This window comes from Quercus suber, unplaced genomic scaffold (assembly GCF_002906115.3).
Source record: "Quercus suber isolate HL8 unplaced genomic scaffold, Cork oak 2.0 scaffold_630, whole genome shotgun sequence".
Lineage (NCBI taxonomy): Eukaryota > Viridiplantae > Streptophyta > Magnoliopsida > Fagales > Fagaceae > Quercus > Quercus suber.
In genome coordinates, this window is record NW_027070072.1 from 148,575 (window position 1) to 171,769 (window position 23,195).

Below are 23,195 nucleotides of genomic sequence, written 5' to 3' on the forward strand. Positions count from 1 at the left end.
CATAGATTGGCTTTATTTGGGTTCTGAGGGTGCTTCTGGTGGTATTTTGCTCATGTGGGATAGAAGGGTGGTTGAAAAGATAGAGGAAGCAGTGGGGTTTTATTCGATTTCATGTAGGTTCAAAAATGTCAGTGACCAATTTGAGTGGGCTTTCTCAGGTATCTATGGTCCAAATTTGAACAAGAATCGTCTATTTATGTGGGAAGAATTGGCAGGCTTGAACAGTTGGTGGAATTTGCCTTGGTGCCTGGGAGGAGACTTTAATGTCATCCGCTTTCCTTCGGAGAGGTTAGGGGCAGGAAGATTTTCTCGCTGCATGTATGATTTTTCGGATTTTATATCTCATCATGGGCTTATGGACAATTCTCTGGAGGGAGGCCTATTCACTTGGTCTAACTCCACCTCAGCCTCTAGAATTGACCGGTTTCTTCTCTCTCCAGACCTGGCAGACTATTTCTCTCATTTCTCCCAAAAAAGGCTTCCTAGAGTGTTATCCGATCACTTCCCAATTCTTTTGGAGAGTGGGAGTCACCGCAAAGGGCGTATTCCTTTTCGTTTTGAGAACATGTGGTTGAAGGCGGAAGGGTTTTTAGATAAGGTGAAGGCTTGGTGGGAAAATTACCATTTTCAAGGGACTCCTAGTTTCATTCTAGCCAAGAAGTTGGCTGCCCTAAAAGCGGATCTTAAAAAGTGGAATGAAACAGATTTTGGCAATATCACAGCCAAGAAACAGCATTTATGGAGCAAGTTGAATGCTCTAGATGTAAAAGAGGACTTTCAACCTCTTACGGAAGAGGAGAAATTGGAAAAAGCATCTTTTCGCGCCAATCTTGAAAAGGCAGCCTTATTAGAGGAGACTAGCTGGAGACAAAAGTCCAGAATGCTGTTTTTAAAGGAGGGCGATTCCAATACAAGGTTTTTTCATAGGATGGCTAATTCTAATAGAAGGAATAATCATATTGAAAATCTTATGATTGATGGGGCCTTGTCTTCCAATCAGGATAGGATTTCTGACCATATTGTTCATTTCTATATGAACCTTTACTCTGAGCAACAAGAGAAGCTTCCTTTACAGGAGGTTCTAGACTTTCCAAGGATTTCTGGGGATAATGTGGACTGGTTAGAGAGCCCTTTCGAAGAAACTGAGATTTTTGAAGTCATCAAGGAGTTTAATGGGGACAAATCTCCTGGGCTGATGGTTTTTCGATGGCTTTCTTTCAAGCTTGCTGGGGGATTCTCAAACCAGACATCATGGTTGTGTTCCACCATTTCCATGATACTGGTCAGTTTGAAAAAAGCTTGAATGCAACCTTCATTGCTCTCATTCCTAAAAAAGCTGCGGCAGTGGAGGTAAAAGACTTTCGGCCTATCAGTCTTGTTGGGGGGGTTTATAAAATTCTTGCTAAAGTTTTGGCGTCTCGTCTTCGTATGGTTTTAGGAGAGATCATCTCAGCTCCCCAGAACGCCTTTGTTCTAAATAGGTAGATTCTTGATTTCGTTCTTATTGCTAATGAATGCCTTGATAGTAGATTGAAGTCTGGTCAGCCAGGATTGTTATGTAAATTGGATATTGAAAAAGCCTTTGATCACGTGAATTGGGGACTTCTTTCTACCTTGCTTGAGCGTTGTGGTTTTTCTAATAAGTGGAGGCAATGGATTTCTTTTTGTATATCAACGGTTCGCTTTTCCATCCTCATTAATGGTACTCCCCATGGGTTTTTTGGAAGTTCTAGGGGGTTGCGGCAAGGTGATCCTTTGTCCCCCTTATTATTTGTTATGATTATGGAAGCAGCCGATAGAATGTTGGATAAGGCTGTTCATGAGGGTCGTTTGTCAGGCTTTAGCGTTGGAGCTTCCTCTGGAAGATCTTTGATGATTTCCCATCTTCTTTTCGCAGATGATACTCTGATTTTTTGTGATGCTAATATTGATCAAATTTTGATTCTCCGTATGGTGCTTATTTGGTTTGAGGCTGTGTCTGGTTTGAAGGTAAATTTGGGCAAGTCTGAGCTAGTGGCTGTGGGGGCTGTTCATAATATGGATCTTTTGGTGGCTGTTTTAGGTTGCAAGCAAGGTTCTCTCCCAATGAAATACTTGGGTCTTCCTTTGGGGGCAAAATTTAAGGACAAGTCTATTTGGAATCCAATTCTAGAGAAGATGGAAAGAAAATTAGCAGGGTGGAAAAAATTATATCTCTCCAAGGGAGGTAGAGTCACTTTGATTAAAAGCACTCTCTCTAACCTCCCTACTTATTTTCTTTCCTTATTCCATATTCCTGCTTCTGTGGCCAACCGTATTGCTATACTCCAGAGAGACTTTCTGTGGGGTGGCTTAGGAGACGAGCCCAAATTTCATTTGGTTAATTGGTCTACAGTATGTTCTCCGCTCTCTTCAGGTGGGCTGGGGATTAGAAACCTGAGAACCTGCAATGTAGCGTTATTAGGGAAGTGGTTATGGAGATTTGGGCAAGAAAGGGATGCTCTTTGGCGTCAAGTGATAGAGGTGAAGTATGGTTGTGATGGGGGCGGTTGGTGTTCTAGCTCTTTCTCTAGCCCTTATGGTGTTAGTTTGTGGAAAAATATTAGAAGAGGGTGGCACTCCTTATCTCGGTTTATTCTATATGAAATTGGAGATGGATCAAAAGTGCAGTTTTGGCTTTATCGTTGGTGTGGATCTTCTCCCCTTGCAGACCGTTATCCTGATTTATATAGGATTTGTTGCAACAAAGGGGCAAATGTAGGGGATCTTATGAAGTTCACCAATGGAGTACTCCACTGGGATCTTCAGTTCTGTAGGGAGGTGCATAACCGTGAATTGGAAGCTTTCAGGAGTTTCACGGTCAGTGCTTACTACCATCTTCTAGCTGGCCATAGTGAGCAGTTTTTCCCTTGGAAAAGCATTTGGAAGTAGAAGATCCCCTCTAGAGTGGCTTTCTTTGTATGGACAGCAGCCTTGGGGAAATGTTTGACTATTGACAACTTAAGGAAAAGAAAGATTTGCATTTTGGACTAGTGTTTCATGTGCAAGTGTAATAGTGAAACTATTGACCATCTTTTCCTTCATTGCACGGTTGCTCTAGAGTTGTGGGATATGGTTTTTGGGTTATTTGGAGTTTGTTGGGTTATGCCTTTCTCTGTTGTTGGGCTTTTGGCTTGCTGGCAAGGTCGTTTTGGTTGCCATCGTAATGGAGATCTTTGGATGGTTGTTCCTCATTGTTTGATGTGGTGTATTTGAAAGGAGAGAAATAGTAGGTGTTTTGAAGACAAGGAGCGTTCCACGCCTGATCTCAAGCTTCTTTTTTTTAGAACCTTACTTGATTGGTTTTCTGTGTGGAGAAACCATCCTTTTTCTTCTATTTTGGATTTTCTTGATTTTTGTAATGTTCGTTTTTGATTTGTTCACCTCTGTATACTCCCTGTGTACTTCGGTGTTCCTCTCTTTTTGATTTCAATGAATCTATTACTTATCAAAAAAAATACATTCTAACACAAATCAGTATTTACCCCACTCCAAAAGACATCTTCACTAAAAAAAGGGGCCATAGAATGGATCAATTCAATAGAAAACTTAAGAAAAGTAGCAGGATCTGCAAAACACAACCGGGAAAAAAAAAACATAAACAAACTTCAAGCAATTAAACAGAATACTTGTGATAAATTTCACCAAGTAGAGGTAGTGTCAGCTCTGCCCAGCAGATTCATGAGCAGAAATTTATTAGAACTATTATGAGTTCCATTCAAGTAAATACCACCAAAACTAAAATCTTACATTTTGGCAAGCTTGAACCATTCAGTATGGAAGGATCCTCCACATCAGTCCTTTCATATGTATGAGCACCAAAATAGTCTCGCTGAGCTTGGACCAGATTAGCTGGCAATCTTGCCCTTCTGTAAGTGTCAAAATAAGCAAGACTGGCAGACATGCCCGGGGTGCTAATACCAGAGTTGATAGCAAGGCACACAACTCTTCGCCAGGCAGACTGTCGCTGATGATTTCCTTAGCAAACTCTGGATCCACGAGAAGGTTTGCAAGGTCAGAGTTCCTATCATATGCCTTCTTAATTCTATCAAGGAATATGGCTCTGATGATGCACCCCCCTTCCAAATCCTAGCCAATTCCCCAACTCCAAGTTCCATCCCTTCTCAATACTCTTTGCACGGATCAGATTCATCCCCTGTGCATAACTACATATCTTAGATGCATAGAGAGCTTGCCTCACATCATTGATCAACTTCTTCTTGTCCACTACTTGGTCGGTCAAGATATCACCAAAGCCACCTGATTTGAAGACTTCAGCAGCTTTGACCCTTTCCTCCTTTAACCCGCTGAGGAACCTTGCATCCAAAGAAGATTCAATTGTGGGAGCTGCAACTGATAGTTCAGCAGCNTCTCAAAAGACATCTTCACTAAAAAAAGGGGGCCATAGAATGGATCAATTCAATAGAAAACTTAAGAAAAGTAGCAGGATCTGCCAAAACACAACCGGGAAAAAAAAATACATAAACAAACTTCAAGCAATTAAACAGAATACTTGTGATAAATTTCACCAAGTAGAGGTAGTGTCAGCTCTGCCCAGCAGATTCATGAGCAGAAATTTATTAGAACTATTATGAGTTCCATTCAAGTAAATACCACCAAAACTAAAATCTTACATTTTGGCAAGCTTGAACCATTCAGTATGGAAGGATCCCTCCACATCAGTCCTTTCATATGTATGAGCACCAAAATAGTCTCGCTGAGCTTGGACCAGATTAGCTGGCAATCTTGCCCTTCTGTAAGTGTCAAAATAAGCAAGACTGGCAGACATGCCCGGGGTGCTAATACCAGAGTTGATAGCAAGGCACACAACTCTTCGCCAGGCAGACTGTCGCTCGATGATTTCCTTAGCAAACTCTGGATCCACGAGAAGGTTTGCAAGGTCAGAGTTCCTATCATATGCCTTCTTAATTCTATCAAGGAATATGGCTCTGATGATGCACCCCCCTTCCAAATCCTAGCCAATTCCCCAACTCCAAGTTCCATCCCTTCTCAATACTCTTTGCACGGATCAGATTCATCCCCTGTGCATAACTACATATCTTAGATGCATAGAGAGCTTGCCTCACATCATTGATCAACTTCTTCTTGTCCACTACTTGGTCGGTCAAGATATCACCAAAGCCACCTGATTTGAAGACTTCAGCAGCTTTGACCCTTTCCTCCTTTAACCCGCTGAGGAACCTTGCATCCAAAGAAGATTCAATTGTGGGAGCTGCAACTGATAGTTCAGCAGCTTGCTGTACAGTCCATTTACCAGTACCCTTCATGCCGGTTTTATCCAGAACCTTGTCAACTAAATATCCCTCACCCTTATCGTCCTTAATTCCAAATATATCTGCAGTGATTTCAATCAAGAAGCTCAGAAGTTCACCCTTGTTCCATTCTGAGAAAACACTTCGTAGTTCCTCATTTGACAACTTTCCAACTGATTTCAATACATCATATGCCTCTGCAATCAGCTGCATATCACCATATTCAATTCCATTATGAATCATCTTTACAAAATTTCCAGATCCACCTTTTCCAATGTAAGTCACACAGGGCCACTGTCTGGAACTTGAGCAGCCACCTTAAGAAGAATGTCTTCGATATACTTGTAAGCCTCGAAAGACCCTCCAGGCATCAAAGAGGGTCCATTACGAGCACCCTCCTCACCACCTGAAACTCCCATTCCAAGATAGAGCAAACCCAATTCAGCTGCAGCTTTCTCTCTCCTCTCAGTGTTCTCATACCACTCGTTACCACCATCAATTATACAATCACCTTTCTCCATGAAAGCAGAGAGGTCTTTATGGTTTGGTCCACTGGTGCCCAGCCTTAACAAGTATAATTATGACACGAGGCTTCTGAACTGAGTTTACAAAAGATTCAGGATCATGAAAACCAAATACAGGAAGATTCCCTTCCTTTTTAGCTCGTTCAACAGTCTCATCAACTTTGGAGGTAGTTCGATTGTATACAGAAATAGGGAAGCCTTTCTCAGCAATGTTGAGAGCCAAATTTTGGCCCATGACAGCTAGGCCAGTAAGGCCTATTCTTGTAGGCTTGGGGGGTGCAGCCATATTTTTTCCTGCCAAAAATGTGGGACGCCAGTAAGACAAATCCAATATTTTGATTATAAAAAAGAGTGATCCAAGAGCATTAAGAAAAAACTTGTTTTGATTCTTTAATAAAAGCCTGAGAATTACTGTAGTTTATGAAGAATGAAACTTGATAAAATCACATGAGCAATGAATCCAGGAATCTCTGAATGAACAGTACAATCCATTTTCTTCAGTAAATATATGCATAAGAAGAAAAGAACAGAAACAAATCACATGGCCCTACTCAAAACATGAAAAGAAACCCATTTGGACATCAATGGAGGAAATTAAAAACTAGAAAGGTCAGTACATCCACTGAGGGAAGCTTACAACAAGCAGAAAGGAAAACAATGACATACAAAGACCAAAAGCTTTAGCCTGAACTAAAGATATTACATCAGATTTGCCAAGATATTTGGAGTACAGATTCTGTTGAATTCTTTGTACTTTTCTCAATGAATTCAACCCGCCCCTTATACAATCAACATTTTGATAATGCTTAAATAACTAGTTTTTTTTTTTTTGATCATGAAATGCCATAAAGAGCCTTATATACATCATTTGGTGTTATTCTTTTTCTACTGCATATTCCTATCTCTTTAGCTTACACAACCTATTGAATGCCTCATTGTTCCTAAAAATTCCTCGCGTATTCCACCATGGAGGTGCGACTAGTCTGAATGACAAGCTAGCTTGTTGCCTGATTAACCAAACGAGGGAGAAAGACACTGGATATTTCTTGTATCTTATAGTAAATGAAATGGTGTGTTCCGAAGGGTAGGAAAAGCCTCGTTCATTTATGCTGTATATCATTTTATTCTGCCTTAACTTCGCTTTACTTTAAGATTCTGATTCTCCACAAAAATAAAAAACCTCAATACTCGATTCTAAACTGTATATTTAGCCCAACCCGATTTTACAATCAACCCAAACTGGTAAACCCATGGGCTAAGCACGAACCCGAGCGGCCCAATTGGTTATCCCAAATTCAAATTTCACCAAATTACATAAATGCCACACCTTTTCCAAAAGTTACAAAAGTCCACTCTACTATTAGATATTACATAATTGCCTACACCTTTCTCAAAATTATCCACACTGCCTCTTGGCTGGACCAAAATTACAACAATAGCCCTCGACTTTATAAAAATTATCAAAATCTCCTCAAAACCCTCCAAACTTAACAAATACACCAAAATCTTCCAAAATTACAGAAGTACCTCTACAAACCAAAAAATTGCTAAAATGTTCTTCTAAACCTTGGAAAATGCTCCACATCCCTAAATAGCTCCAACAAGTCTAAATCATGCTCAATCAATCCTAACACTCAATGGTTACCTCTTTAAAGGTGTGTAGTTATGCATAATAATAGACAGTGCACCTCCAATTGAGCACTCCATTGATCCTAGCCGCTTGATCAGAACAATGACAATAATCTGCCAATTGGACATATTGAGAAATGAAAAGGTCCTTACAAGTTACAACAGGCGTGTTGCATGCTAAAAGCAATCAAGATTGGACACGCATGAATTGCCTCTTCCTTCATCTACCAGGGAAATCATTACCATCGGGTCCGTCACTAAAAATACAACATTCCCCCTAAAACATGATTTTCCCTATCAGGCAGATTAGATTTCAAAATGAAGGGCAATTGATACAAATGTGCTTAATGTTTGATTACACATCACCTACTTGGCTCAGCCTTGCCAAGACAAACTCAGCAAATGACCAAATTAGGACGATACAACTAAGACAACAGTGACCCTTAATGTGCACAAAATATATTAATTAAAGTATTTCCATATGCGCATTGTTAGTCTTAGTTTTATGTTATTTCATATCTAATTCTAAATTATTTATATTCTCTAAGTAATGGAGGCTTAACATTCTTATAGGCTTTATCTAAGGCATTAGAATGGACTCTAACTAAAGTGGGTTTCATCAAGTAAAAGCGCCATCAATATGATGAGTCAAAAGAGGAGTGGGAGTTAAAAGGGGAAAAGAAAGAAAAGAAAAGGAGAGGTGAAGTATAAGAATTTAGTGAATAGAAAGAGGTATAAATGTAGAAGTGAAAACTACAAGATGGTTCAAGGGTTTTTATCTTTCAATTAAAAAAGCTCCTGTGTGGCTTTGCTCTGTCAAGTTAATTTGACCTGACCCATAAAAATGTGAGTCAAATATGGATTCATATAAGATTTTGAGATTTTACTATTTTACATATCATTAATTTGATTTTTTTTATTAAATATAATTGTATTTTACATTTAAACTCTCCATTATAATTACATCATTTTTTTAAAATTATTAAAATATATAATTTCATAAACAAATCCAATCATAATAAATGCTATTAATGGTTATCATAAATCATATTATATTAAACTTTCATGTACATATATTTTCATAGGTTGGAACATTTTTCCTTGAAAGAATATTAGAAAATCTTTGAGTTTGGAATAGATTCTCTTCATTTCATGTATAAATAACTTTGTATTAAATACACTTTTAAATATACCAAATTTAATTTGAAAAACCAAATGCAAGACGTTTGGGTTGGGTTTACTTTTTATTGTTTTTCCAAGTCTTTCATTCCTTTTTTTTTTTTTTTTTTTTTTTTATAATGAGGAAAAAAAATCTTATTACATACTCCCTATTACACACTTCATATACAATACCTTTTGAAATCATATTTCAATTAAAATGGTGAAACTGTGTTTTAAAAACATGATTTTACTATTGTAGTAATGTGAGTACGATAAATATATGTAATAGAGAGCATCGGACTATCATTACTCTTAAAGTTTTCTAATTAATTTTATTTACAAAAATAAAGTTTCTCTTCAAACTAGTTTGAAAAAAAATCTTTCAAATTTTTCGTATATCTTTTTTGTTGAGTGTGAATTTTAAAAATATAACCGTTATATTATATGTTATCATTATATCATCAAAAAGTTTTTTTATTTTTTTTATTTTTTCCTCGATCAAGGTGCATTGTAGTTTAGGAAACGACCTCGGCAAATACCAATGAAGCGCGGAACATGGATCACTATTCACCGCAAGTTCTGAATCTCCCAACATTCACTTCGTATTCCCTGTTTTTCACATCAATTCAAGTTCAAAGGTTGGGAAGACTCTCTCATTCTCTCAAGCTGAACTCATTGCATGTTCATTTTTCTATGTTCTACTATGCTCTTCTTTTGGTCAAACTGCTTAATTTTTTTCTTAACACTCTCAAACTCTGCTTGTGTGTGTGTGTTTTCCTTTTTAATGTCTGGGTGAGTCTCACTTCAGTTCAGCTCCTTGGTTTTCTGTTTGGTAGCTGTGAAGCTGGTGGAAAGAAAAAAGAAAAGAGAAAAAACCAATCTTTTCTTGTGCTTTGGTTGCTTAAAAGTTTAAAAATAAGAAAAGTTACTCACCCACATTCACAACCAGCATTCTACGGGGAACCACACATGGGATAATGTAAAGATCTCAAATATTAGCTTGAATTGAATTGCCAAGAGCAAAACATATTTCACCAATCATATGTTGCAAAAAGTTTCATTCTTTGCTGGTGAAAATGAAACAAGCATTTAAAAACAATTAGATTTTTTTTGGTACCAAATGTTTTCTTGCAATGAAATGGATTTCAATTCTTGTTATCCATGAATTACAATTGTAGGGTCTCGTTTTACAACCCAAGCCCAAAAGATATGGGATATGGGCCNAACAAGGAGCAAAACAATGTCAGGGTTAAAGAGTCTAAATCTATTTTTAGGAAATCTAATTCTAAGGCATCCCACTTGGCTCTCCCTCTCGGACTTGGCAATGAAGACCATCATGCCACACCCTTGAAGCAATTAGGTAGTCACCTTTCATCTCCTTGTTAGATTTGGGGAGACACAAGATGAGCCTGACAACATCAGATTGGGATTCGAAGTAAAATCCCACCCTTTTTTATTTGTGACACTCATACATGTGGACCACATCATGCCAAGTGAGCTTCAAGCCTAAATACTCGTTCAGAGCATCAACACTTCCTAGGACCCTAAAAAGGTTAGGTGCACACTGGTAGTGGCATACCTTATGATTCAAGAGGTAGTCCCTTGTTATTCTACCCATAGGGAGTGTTATTCCCCCTTCTGTGAAGCCTATCATGGGGATTATGACTTCTGCCTCTTCTTGGTCTGTTACTATTTATTCTAGGGGACAGTATTTCAAAGCAATTTCCTATGGTATGTGATATTTTTCCTTAAAGGCCTTTATTTTGGCAAGGGAGTCCACTAAATGCTTAAACCTACCTATCTCAACAAACTAAAGGGGAACCATCGAAATTGATAAGTGGACAAATAAGAACTGGAAGGCCGAGGAGATTGGTCGAGAAGAAAAAAGAAAGGTTTAAAGAAATTAAAACTTACACGAACTAAGATATATGATAATCCCTAAAACCTTTAGAGAAACTCTCAAAGATTTCTTGGAAAAAAAGGTATGGAAAGCTTAATGACTTAGCAAGCTTTGTGAGTTTGAATGCTTAAGATTGCTGAAGAGCTTCAAAGTTTGAAAAATGAAGGGAAAATTATTTCCCTCAAGGCTTTATATAGAAGGCAAAAATGAGTGGGAGTTATCCCGCTCGAAATTCTAAAGAGAAAGGTCAACCGTTCAATCTAAGTCTCACCATTAGATATAAGGGACATAGCGCCGCCTGGAGCAATTAATGACGCCTCACGGGCTCTGAAGCATCGGTAGCAATTATGAGGCACATAAAATCGTGCCCCCACACGTGTAAACTCAAGGATTTAATATTCCTAACTCTTAGCAAATCAAAACCCCACTTTTTCTCCTCGGATGCGAGGGAAAAACCAAAGTTTTAAGGGGCTATTGTAAGGATAAATGCCTAAAATTGTATATTGGGCTTTGGGCCTCATCCAAGGACGTGAGTATGTCCGAGGAGGGGCAAATGGCCATGAGAAGTTCCAAGTCTAAAGTCTAGTAAGGAAGGAACAGGGGAGAGTGGTCCGAGGAGTAACTCCTCCTCGGAGTGGATGAATACAGTTCAAATTTGAATTCCAACAACCTAGGTGATTCTCCAGAAGGCTCCCACAATAAGGACGTGCATCATACATGTCTAAGAGCAATAAGAACTCAGAAATATCTAAGGAAAAGCTACTACACCATATTAAATACATTGCATCTACTTTTATGGCCGCATTTATGTGGAGAAGACCATTTAACAGTGTATTCTTGACTGTCACAATTCACAGAGAGCCAAAGTAGATGTCTGATGGGACAGGTACTCAAGTAAAGTTTCAGATGATTAACAAGTGTAAGATCAAGATGGTTGAAAGAGAATTATATAAAAGGAAAGAAGCTCCAAGAGAGGGGGATCCAAAAACTAGAGAAAAGACTACTGTAGCAATCAAAATTGCATTTGTAATCAGTTCTAGTTATTTCTATCATGACTTACCTCTCGGACAATGAATTTATCCAATCCTATATGTTATGATTCTTGTTTGATCATCATTTAAATCTATACTAGCTGTTATTAAATTCATAGAATGCTTAGTTCTTTGACCCACTCTCTACAAATTTATTGTACTGGCTCATTAGGCCCATATCCCATATCTTTTGGGCTTGGGTTGTAAAACGAGACCTTACAATTGTAATTCATGGATAACAAGAATTTGAAATCCATTTCATTGCAAGAAAACATTTGGTACCAAAAAAATCTAATTGTTTTTAAATGCTTGTTTCATTTTCACCAGCAAAGAATGAAACTTTTTGCAACATATGATTGGTGAAATATGTTTGCTCTTGCAATTCAATTCAAGCTAATATTTGAGATCTTTACATTATCCCATGTGTGGTTCCCCGTAGAATGCTGGTTGTGAATGTGGGTGAGTAACTTTTCTTATTTTTAAACTTTTAAGCAACCAAAGCACAAGAAAAGATTGGTTTTTTCTCTTTTCTTTTTTCTTTCCACCAGCTTCACAGCTACCAAACAGAAAACCAAGGAGCTGAACTGAAGTGAGACTCACCCAGACATTAAAAGGAAAAACACACACACAAGCAGAGTTTGAGAGTGTTAAGAAAAAATTAAGCAGTTTGACCAAAAGAAGAGCATAGTAGAACATAGAAAAATGAACATGCAATGAGTTCAGCTTGAGAGAATGAGAGAGTCTTCCTAACCTTTGAACTTGAATTGATGTGAAAAACAGGGAATACGAAGTGAATGTTGGGAGATTCAGAACTTGCGGTGAATAGTGATCCATGTTCCGCGCTTCATTGGTATTTGCCGAGGTCGTTTCCTAAACTACAATGCACCTTGATCGAGGAAAAAATAAAAAAAATAAAAAAACTTTTTGATAATATAATGATAACATATAATATAACGGTATATTTTTAAAATTCACACTCAACAAAAGATATACGAAAAATTTGAAAGATTTTTTTTCAAACTAGTTTGAAGAGAAACTTTATTTTTGTAAATAAAATTAATTAGAAAACTTGAAGAGTAATGATAGTCCGATGCTCTCTATTACATATATTTATCGTACTCACATTACTACAATAGTAAAATCATGTTTTTAAAACACGGTTTCACCATTTTAATTGAAATATGATTTCAAAAGGTATTGTATATGAAGTGTGTAATAGGGAGTATGTAATAAGATTTTTTTCTCATCATTAACACATACAACTACGGTTCTGTTTAAACACTTATAAAGATACCATTGAGTGTTAATTTCACTCAAGTATGTGGTCCGAGAGATTTGGCATAGCTTAGGATCTGTTTAAACTTATAAAGATGCCATTGAACGTTAATTTCACCCAAGTATGTGGTCCGAGAGACTTGACATAGCTTAGGATCTATTTAACAGTTATAAAGATGCCATTGAGTGTTAATTTTACCCATCTATGTGGTCCGAGAGACCTGACATAGCTTAGGACTTGTTTAACACTTATAAAGATGCCATTGAGTGTTAATTTCACCCAAGTATGTGGTCCGAGAGACCTGAAATAGCTTAGGATCTGTTAACAGTTATAAAGATGCCATTGAGTGTTAATTTTATCCAAGTATGTGGTTCGAGAGACTTGACATAGCTTAGGATCTGTTTAACACTTATAAAGATGCCATTGAGCGTTAATCTCACCCAAGTATGTGGTCCAAGAGACTTGACATAGCTTAGGATCTGTTTAACATTTATAAAGATGCCATTGAGTGTTAATTTTACCCAAGCATGTGGTCTGAGAAACCTGACATAACTTAGGATCTGTTTAACACTTGTAAAGATTAACTAGTAAGAAGTATAATGCCTTTAAATAACAAAAGAATATATTGACAAAGTGACTTTTCATTAATAATAATACCTTTTCAGGTTGTTTACATTCCAAGGGTGCGGTATTACATGCTCGTTTAAGTCGTCCAGAAAATATTCCCTTATACTAGCCACCGAGGTGATGTGGTATAGTCCTTCCCAATTGGGTCCTAACTTTCCCCATGATGGGTTTTTTGTAGTGTCTAGAACCTTTCTCAGTACTAAGTCACTAGGGACTAATGGCCTTGGCTTCACACTGACATCATAACCTTGTTTGAGTTTATGTTGATAGTATGCTAATTGAATCATTGCACTTTCTCTTCTTTCCTCGATCAAGTCTAGGCTTTTTTCTAGCAGCTCGTTGTTGTTGCTCGGATTGAATGAGCGAGTCCTTAGTGTTGGGAAGCCAGTTTCTAAAGTAATGATAGTCTCTGCTCCATATGTCATTGAAAAGGGAGTCTCTCCTGTAAACCAATGAGGCGTGGTTCGATATGTCCAAAGGACATGTGGTAGCTCTTCCACCCATTTCCCTTTGGTGTCATCCAACCTCTTCTTAAGCTCGTTCACTATGACTTTGTTAATGGCCCTAGCTTGTCCATTCCCTTGGGGGTATGCTGGGGTAGAATACCTATTCGTAATTCCTAGATCGTAGCAATATTTTCTAAAGGATTTGCTATCAAACTGAAGACAATTGTCCGAGATGAGAGTACGAGGGACCCCAAATCGGGTAACAATATTTTTCCAGACAAATTTTTTGGCGTCTACATCTCTAATATTTTACAAGGGCTTGGCTTCAACCCATTTGGTGAAATAGTCCGTGCCGACTAGTAAATATCTTTTGTTCCCTACTGTTTTAAGGAAAGGACCAACGATATCCAAGCTCTATTTAGCAAATGGCCAAGGGTTGGATAAGGGATTAAGAGTTCCTCCTAGTTGGTGTATGTTGGGTGCGAATCTCTGGCATTGATCGCACTTTTTCATATATTGTTGTGCTTCTTTTTGCATACTTGGCCACCAATAGCCCTAAGTGATGGCTCTATGGGATAAAGATCTGCCTCCCGTATGGCTTCCACAAATCCTTTCATGTAACTCCTCAAGGAGTAGCTCGATGCCTTAGGATGGATGCAGAGTAGATAGGGCCCTGAAAAAGAGCGCTTATACAATTTTTGGTCATCGGACAGCCAGAACCGAGGTGCTTTTCTTCATACTTTGTCAGCTTATGATTTATCCTCTGGCAAGACGTCCTCTCTTAAGAATAGTATTATGGGGTCCATCCAATTGGGCCCTATTTTGATTTGGTGAAAATGAGCCACCTTTCCCTTTATCTCTGTGGGTCTGTGCAGGTCTTCTATAAGGATGACCCGAGGTAAGCCTTGCTTCGAAGATGTTGCAAGCGTGGCTAGAGAGTCCGCATGTGTGTTTCCACTTCTAGGAACGTGCAGCAGGCTGAAGGATTCAAACCCTGATTGCAAATGTTTGGCTTGACTTAAATATCCTTGCATTCTTTCATCTCTTGCTTTTAGTTTACCATTCACCTGGCCGACGACTAGTCTTGAGTCAGAGAACATCGTTATTGCCTTTCCTCTCATTTTTTGAACCATGGACATTCGCTCTAGTGAGGCTTCATATTTAGCCTCATTATTAGTGGCCCAGAAGTCCAATCTTAATGATTTCTCAATGGTGAGTTTCTCAGGTGAGATCAGAACTAGCCCCACTCTGGATCTCCTTTGGTTGGCTATCCAATCAACATACACTTTCCAACATAAAGGTGCTTGTAGAGAAAACAGTGTCAATCGATTTTTCATCCATGTGTTGTGTCTCTATGACTTCTTCTAATGAAGGCTCAGCGAATTCAGTCACTAGATCTGCGAGGACCTGGCCTTTGATAAAAGTACAAGGCATGTACTTGATGACAAAGGCTCTTAGGATGGTACCCCACTTAGCAATCCTTCTTGTGTAATCAGCACTCCACAATATAGATCTGAGTGGAAGTTGGGTGAGGACAATAACCATGTGTGCCTGGAAATAATGGGGGAGCTTTTGTGAAGTATGTACCACTGCTAAGATGGCCTTTTCTAGTGGTAGATAACGAATCTCGGCTTCTTGTAGGGACTTACTCACATAATAAACTGGCTGTTGTATGCCATTGTCAACACGTATTAGCACTGGGCTTACTGCATGAGGAGCCACAGCGATGTAAGCAAATAGGGCTTCATCTGCCTTTGGATTAGACATAATAGGTGGCCAAGATAGATATTCTTTGAGTTGTTGAAAGGCTAAAACACATTTCTCGGTCCACTAAAATCCCTTCCACTTATTCATTAAGAGGAAGAAAGGTCTGCATCTATCAGCTGATCGAGAAATAAATCGATTCAGGGCAACAGTAATTTCGGTAAGCTTTTGGACCTCTTTAGGGTTCCGAGGTGGTTGTAGACTGTCAATAGCTTTGATCTAGTTAGGGTTAACCTTAATTCCTCGGTGAGTTACCATGTAACCTAGGAATTTGCCTGATCGCACACCAAATGAACACCTGGAAGTGTTAAGGCACAATTTATGTTTCCTTAAAATTTCAAAAATACTTTCGAGGTCCCCCACATGCTCAGACACTACTTTGCTCTTCACCACCATATCGTCTATATAGATTTCAACAGTCTTGCCCAGCTGGGGCTCAAACATTCTGGTTATCATTCTTTGATAGGTAGACCTAGTATTTTTTAAAACAAAAGGCATAACCTTGTAATGGTAATTTCCAAAGGGAGTGACAAAAGCCGTCCTCTCTTGGTCATCCAAGGCTAACAGTATCTGATGATATCCTTGAAACGCATCCAAGAAACTCATCCGAGGATGACACTACGGTTGCATCTACCAATTGATCGATCCGAGGCATTAGGAAAGGATCCTTTGGGCAAGCTTTGTTTAGGTCCGTGAAATCCACACACACTCGCCACTTCCCCCTTTTTTTTTTCTTCGTACCACCACAGTATTAGCTAGCCATTCAGGGTAGAAGACCTCTTTGATAGCCCCTGCTTGTTTGAGTTTAGTCACCTCGTCTTTAACAGCATTAGTATGTTCCTTGGAGAGGCGCCGAGGTGGTTGCTTCTTAGGGGTGACAAATGGGTTGACATTTAGATGGTGACAGATGAAATTTGGGTCCACCCCTGGGGCCTCGTACGCATTCCAGGTGAACACATCCATGTTTCTTCTAAGAAACTCTAACAGTTCTTCCTTTTCTTGAGTTGGCAATTGAGACCCAATTTGAAAAAACTTCTCAAAGTCTCCACCAATAACAACTTTTACTAAATCCTCGCATCTTGCATCCTTGGCTGGCCTGCTTGCAGGTAGCGCTAGAGCCTTAATTGCTATAAGCTTCCTTTAGCATGGGCTGAGGACTCAGCTTCGGGCTGATGCCGGATGGCAGCCAGCAGGCATTGTTTAGACATGGACTAACTCCCAACAAGTTCTTCAATCCAGCCTCCTGATGGAAATTTTACCTTTTGATGTAGGGTAAAAGAGATAGCCCATAAGGCATAAAGCTAGGTAGGGATGGCAATTTTTGCCTGACCCGAGGGTACCCGGCCCGGCCTGACCCTAATGGGTTGGGTTTTACCCGGTCTGATTAGGAATAGGATTGGGTCTGGGTTTTATTAAAAAACCTCGAGACCCACCTCGAAACCCAGTCCGAAACTCGGCTCGATAAAAATCGGTACCTTGAAATTACCAAAATACCCTATATATATATACCTATAATCTAACCTTAACTAATCCCTCATTTCTTCACTCTTCACTCTTCAGCAGCCTACTCATTTCAGCTCACTCAGTCCGTGTCCGACAGTCCCTCTCCCTCATTTCAGCTCACTCCCACACTCCTTCTTCCCTCACGCCTCAGTCCGACCCTCCCACACTCCCTCAGTCACTGAGTCAGTCACGCCTCCCTTAGTCCTTGATCAGCTTCAGCCTTCAGGTACTAATCTCAAACCACAGTCTGGGTATTCATCACCTAATCACTGAGGATCTTGGACTTTCGGTTTCAAAGGTGTGAATCTGTATCATCTTTTTTTTTTTTTTTTGTGATTTAGATCTTGAATTTAATTAGCACTCAACATCTCAAGTGTTATTTTATTTTTGCAGCGTCAACATCTGTAGAATTATTTTGTGGTAATCTTTGAACAATAAGCTATTTTGATTTCCAGACACTAAAGAAGGCAACCAAGAATTTTCATCCTACTAATCTTCTTGGAAAAGGTGGATTTGGGCCTGTTTATCTGGTATTTATACTGAATCCAAGAGAGCACCTTTTGGGGTATGAAATATATGTTAGCGGTTCAAAATATTCTCACGCATAATTTTAGAGTAAACAAATGGAAATCATCTATGACATATATGTGAACAGATGGATATAATCTAGGAATGACCAAAAGGCATTGATTATTTTGTTAATTCTATCTCCAAGTCAGATGTTTAGTCACAATAATCAATTTTCAATCATCACTACTTAGTTTAACTATCTTTGTTGAGCCCTGCACTGTTTAAGAAGTTTGTTAGCACTCATTTACAATGATTGGAATTTTTATGTGTCACCAAAATTCATATTTCCTTTTTATTAGGGAAAGTTAGAAGACGGGAGGTTGGTAAATATAATTTCAACTTGGATTGGGTCCTTAGCAGTCTATGATTATAAATATGGTGGATGGATTGTACTGTATTGAAAAGAGATTTTGTTTTGCTTTTTGTTGCTGTAATGTTTATGGTTTGCTTAATTTCAAAATTTAATCACTTGACCAAAAAGAAGAAAAGATAAACAATAGCATTTTATTGTTCTCCTTTTCAACCTTGGTTGGCCAGCTCAAATTCTTTAGCTTCTATGAAACTATGTGCATTAATCCTCCCAAACATTTGTGGTGTAGCTCAATATGCATGCTGAACAGTGCTGACATGATAGATTATGTCCTTATAAAGTCTAAATTTCTACTTATAATAATCCCATCAAAATATGACATACATTTTATGATGAATTTTTATTAATTATATAAATGGTTAAATAGGGTTTGATTTTATGTTTATTGGTTGAGTTAATTGTAACTCCATTCTATCATTGTGTACTCTTGGTGTAAGGCTGAATTTTTACTCTGTTAATTTGATTCACATTGATTTGGATTTAATGTTAATCATAAATTAACTCTGTTTTAAATTTATTTTCAAATTAACGCTGTTAACTTGCATTTCTTGTTTTCTTATTGTGATTTTGTATTTGTTGGGAATGCAGAGCCTAAAACGGAGATGGAAGACACAAACACAGACACAAACAAATCTGGTTCTTCCTTGCCAAGCGGCTCTCCCTTAAGAACCGGACGTTGTCCCTTGCCAACTATGCGGTCTCCTTCACCATTTTCACGATCACCCTCGCCATTGTCGCCTAACAGCTCACCTTCAGGATCATCATCACCTTTATGCCCATTAAACAATGAGTAAGTGTTTGAATTTGTTGTTAATCATGTTTAATTTGTGAATTTGTGTAATTATGAATTTGTGCCTATTAATTAATGAGTATGTCTAATAATAAATTTGTGATAATTTGTTTTGATTCTGAATCCCAAACTTCTGAACCAATTAGGAGTCCAAAATCCCCGATGGTGGACTTAGAGGTAGAGGAACAAGAAGGGAGTCAAGGGAGTCTATGGACAGAGGAAGAGAGAGAGCAAGAGCCTACAAATGAGGACTTGGATACAAGTAAAAAAAGAAAAACTATCTTAGATGTTTGGGCTCATTTTACAAGGAAGAAAGTTGAAGGAAAAGTTAAAGCCCAATGCCATTATTGTGGCAAACTTTACTTGGGTGATTCTAGCCAAGGTACAACCTATTTGCATAATCATTTAGCAAGATATTCACGGATGAAGTATAAAGATATACGACAACAAGTTTTAATTAAACAACAAAATAAGGTGGATGGAACTACGAGTTTAAATACTTACCAATTTGATCAAGCCAGAGTGAGGAATAAGCTTGCTTGTATGGTCATCCTACATGAATATCGCCTTTTAATGGTTGATCACATTGGGTTTAGAAAATTTGTGACTGATGTTCAACCTATGTTTAAACTTGTCACAAGAAATACTTTGAAGAGTGACATTCTTAAAATCTATGATAATGAGAGGGAGAAAGTTTTGAAGATCATAGATAAGAATGGAAGTAGGATGGCAATTATAACTGATATGTGGACTTCAAGTAACAAAAAGAGAGGGTTTATGGTCATTACCGCACATTTTATTGACCATACTTGGACGTTGCAAAGCCGGGTTTTAACATAAATTTTTTTATCTATAAATTGAATGTTAAAGACTTTACATTTAGAATGTTTATTGAGTTATGTTAAATTGAATGTTTAGTTAGTTATGTTATAATTATTCCTATAATTTTTCTAGGTTTGTTTATGTTCCTTCTCCACACACGAAAGATGTCCTTGCTGAAGTCCTTGTTGATTGTTTTTTAGAGTGGGACATTGATAGGAAATTGTCCACAATAACCATAGATAATTGTAGTACTAATGATGCCATGATAAGACTTCTCTTGAATAATCTTGATACTAGTTCTCTTATGTTGGGTGGGTCTATGTTGCATATGAGGTGTGTTGCACATATTTTGAATTTGATTATTCAAGATGGGTTGTCTCTTATTGGTAATAGTATTGAAAGGATTCGTGATAGTGTGATTTATTGGATTGGATCACCAAAAAGGAGGCAAAAATTTGAAGAAAATGCACATCAATTGCGTGTTCAATGCACCAAAGAGTTAGTCTTAGATTGTAAACTCGTTGGAATTCAACTTACTTAATGCTTTCTACTACATTGATTTATAAAGATGTTTTCTTGTGTTTGGCTAAACGTGAAACATCTTATACTTTTTTGCCATATAATCATGATTGGGAGGTAGCCAAAGATATTTGTGGGAGGTTGGAGTTGTTTCATAGTGTGACTGAGTTTTTCTTTGGTGGTAAGTACCCCACAACTAATATGTATTTTACTTTGGTGTGTGAGTTGAAAATTGCATTGAATGAATGGAGTTTATCTTCAAGTGAGATGATAAGTACGATGGCAAAAAGCATGCTTACTAAATTTAATTCTTATTGGGCTAATGTTAGTGTTGTTATAGCTGTTGCTGCTATCTTAGATCCAGATATAAAATGAAGTTATTAAAGTTTTATTATCCTAACATTTATAGTGATAATTCTGATTTGAAGATTGAAAAAATTAAGAATCTTTGTTATGATTTGCTTGATGAGTATGAAGATGTAGATGAGTCTCCTATAGGTAATGAAGGAAGTTCTCATTTGCCTGCAAGTACTTCAAATCAAGTGGCACAAATAAAATTTAGGTTGATTGGGTCAATGTCAAGGTTTGATGGGTTTGTGAACAATAGTTCAAGTAGTTCAAAGAAACATGGGAATGGTAGAATGGAATTTGATCATTTCATTGATAAGGGAGTGTTGAAGAGGAGTGAAGACTTTGATATTTTGGCATGGTGGAAAAGTAATGGTCTCAAGTATCCTACTTTACAAAGGATTGCAAGAGATATTTTAGCCACTCCCGTCACAACTGTTGCTTCAGAAGTTGCCTTTAGCACTAGTGGGAATCTTTTAAGTCCACATCGTAGTAGGCTACATCCCAAGACTATGATGTGTACTCAGAATTGGTTATGGAGTGAAATCAACGGTTAGCAATTGTCTAATTTCTATTTATAAAATCAAAATTGTGTTTTTATATTTGCTAGTTACAATTTAATGAGGTTTATTTCATTTTTAATTCATTATTGTTGTAGGTTCTTCAATTATATATGGAGAAAGTACATTTCAATCCATTCTTGATGATGGCGAGCCAAATGAAGATGATGGGAGTTGTGCCATAATTGATGGGAGTTGTATCACAATTGATGAAGATTAAACATTTTGTATTAATTTAGTAGCTTTTTTAATTTCTTAGACTTGTTGGATTAATTTGTTGGTTTGTAATTATTCTAAACTTGTGGGATTTATTTTGTAGTTTTTTTAATTTTTTGGACTTGTTGGACTTTTGATACTTATTTCTTAGACTTGTTGGATTTATTTTATTTTTATGTTTAGCTGGTGATTTTAGTTATGATTTTGTTGATTAATGATTAAATGGTTATCTTAGCTAGGTAATTTATTGATTTAAAATCTTAGTTATGATTTATTGAATTATGATTATGATATTAGTTATGGTTTATTGATTTATAGATTTATAATTAACAGGTGATTTATTGATTTATGATTAGTAGCCTATGAGTTGGAGTTTGGACTGATTTGGCATTTGGGCCACGTTATCTAGGCTTGAATTAGAATATGCAGGCTCAATGTAGGCAAAAAAAAAAAATCTAGGCTTAATTTTTTTTTTTTTTTTGGTTGGGCCACGAATTGGGCTCAATTCCTAAACGGGGCCCGTGGGGCCTGGCTGGGGTGGGTCCGGGCCCCGAAAAAAAACTTGGTACCCTAAACGGGTCGGGTCTGGGCCACGAGTCTTGCCTCGCGGGTCGGGTTCAGGTATGGAAAAACCCGGCCCGAACTCGACCCGTTGCCATTCTTAAAGCTAGGGCTTGCCCACTATGGCCATATAGGGGGAATAAGCATCCACCACTATGAAGTCTACCTCCACTGTTTCTAAGCCAGTTTGTATGGGTAGCCTGATCTAACCCTTCGGAATGACAACTTTCCCATCAAAGCTTACCAAATGAGAGGTGTAGGCTTTTAGATCCTCGAGCCTCAAGTTTAGCCCTTTGTATAAGTCAGGGTACATGATCTCGACGCCACTGCCTTGATCCACCATTACCTGTCTCACATCATAACCTCCAATTCTAAGGGTAACCACCAGAGCATCGTCATGAGGCTGTATAGTTCCGACCTTATCTTGATTTGAGAATCCCAAAACCAGTTGAATTTCTGTTCTAGCTCTCTTGTGCTCCGAATTAGAGTCCTCGGTAGGTTGCCGAGCCACAGACATCACTCTAGAGGGACAGGAGCCGGTTCTTCCCGAAGCCGCGAATATGACATTGATCGTTCCCAAGGGAGGTCTTGAGGAATCATCTCTCTTGGGCTTTGAATTTATCTGGCCCCCTTGGCTACTAGAGTGATGCAAGAGATGTTTTTACCTTTCCTCACATACGAGCTGATCTAGATGATCCCATAGATTTCTACAATCTTCTATGGTGTGTCCTTGGTCTTGGTGGTACTGGCAATAAATGTTTTGATTACTTCTTGCGGGGTTTCTCACCATTTTATTCAGCCATTTGAAGAATGGTTCATGCTTAATCTTCTCCAGAATACAACGGTTCTCAGAATACAACATTGACTGCTTGAATATTAGCAGATCCTAACTGCCTCGAAAAATCTTTTCGTGGCCGGTTGTTATATCGATCTGATCTGAAATCCCTCCTCTCCTGAGGGATGACCTTCTCTTTTCCTCTCCTTTGTTGCTGGTTTTTCTTTACCCTTTTGTACTTATCAATCCGATTCATGAGCTGGTGCACACTAGTAACAGGCTTGCCTGTCAAAGATTTCCTTAGCCCGTGCTCGGCTGGAAGGCCGAGCTTAAAAGTACTGATGGCCACATTGTCAAAATCACCTTCAATCTTGTTAAACATCTCCCAATATCTATTTGAGTATGTCTTCAGATTCTTTCCCTCTCGCATGCTCAAAGATAGGAGGGAAGTCAACAGCCGAGGAACTCTCCTGCATGTAACAAATCAGGAGCCAAATGCTTGGGTGAGCTCT

The 23,195-nt window shown here is 38.2% G+C and overlaps 2 protein-coding genes across 4 annotated transcripts; one reads left to right on the forward strand and one right to left on the reverse strand.

The window, feature by feature from the left end:
* Positions 1-4,407: 4,407 nt before the first annotated feature.
* On the reverse strand, positions 4,408-6,140 carry LOC112039708 (6-phosphogluconate dehydrogenase, decarboxylating 2). Its single transcript, XM_024072606.2, is given in 6 exon segments — positions 4,408-4,986; positions 4,989-5,009; positions 5,012-5,582; positions 5,585-5,826; positions 5,829-5,849; positions 5,852-6,140. Coding segments are annotated over 6 exon segments (1,443 nt in total). The 5' UTR covers positions 6,102-6,140; the 3' UTR covers positions 4,408-4,648.
* Positions 6,141-7,991: 1,851 nt separating this feature from the next.
* Positions 7,992-21,581, forward strand: LOC136064127 (zinc finger BED domain-containing protein DAYSLEEPER-like). 3 transcript variants are annotated; one of them, XM_065765460.1, is made up of 5 exons: positions 7,992-8,290; positions 9,109-9,243; positions 18,681-18,882; positions 19,029-19,264; positions 21,230-21,581. In XM_065765460.1, exons 3-5 carry the CDS (start codon positions 18,695-18,697, stop codon positions 21,349-21,351), a joined length of 546 nt encoding a protein of 181 aa, XP_065621532.1. In that variant the 5' UTR covers positions 7,992-8,290; positions 9,109-9,243; positions 18,681-18,694; the 3' UTR covers positions 21,352-21,581. The 3 variants fall into 3 exon arrangements, 2 of the variants coding, with proteins under 2 accessions (XP_065621532.1, XP_065621531.1); XR_010625793.1 differs by lacking the exon at positions 19,029-19,264 and having other exon boundaries at positions 7,993-8,290; XM_065765459.1 differs by lacking the exons at positions 7,992-8,290; positions 9,109-9,243; positions 18,681-18,882; positions 19,029-19,264 and adding an exon at positions 19,467-21,123.
* The last annotated feature ends 1,614 nt before the right edge of the window (positions 21,582-23,195 follow it).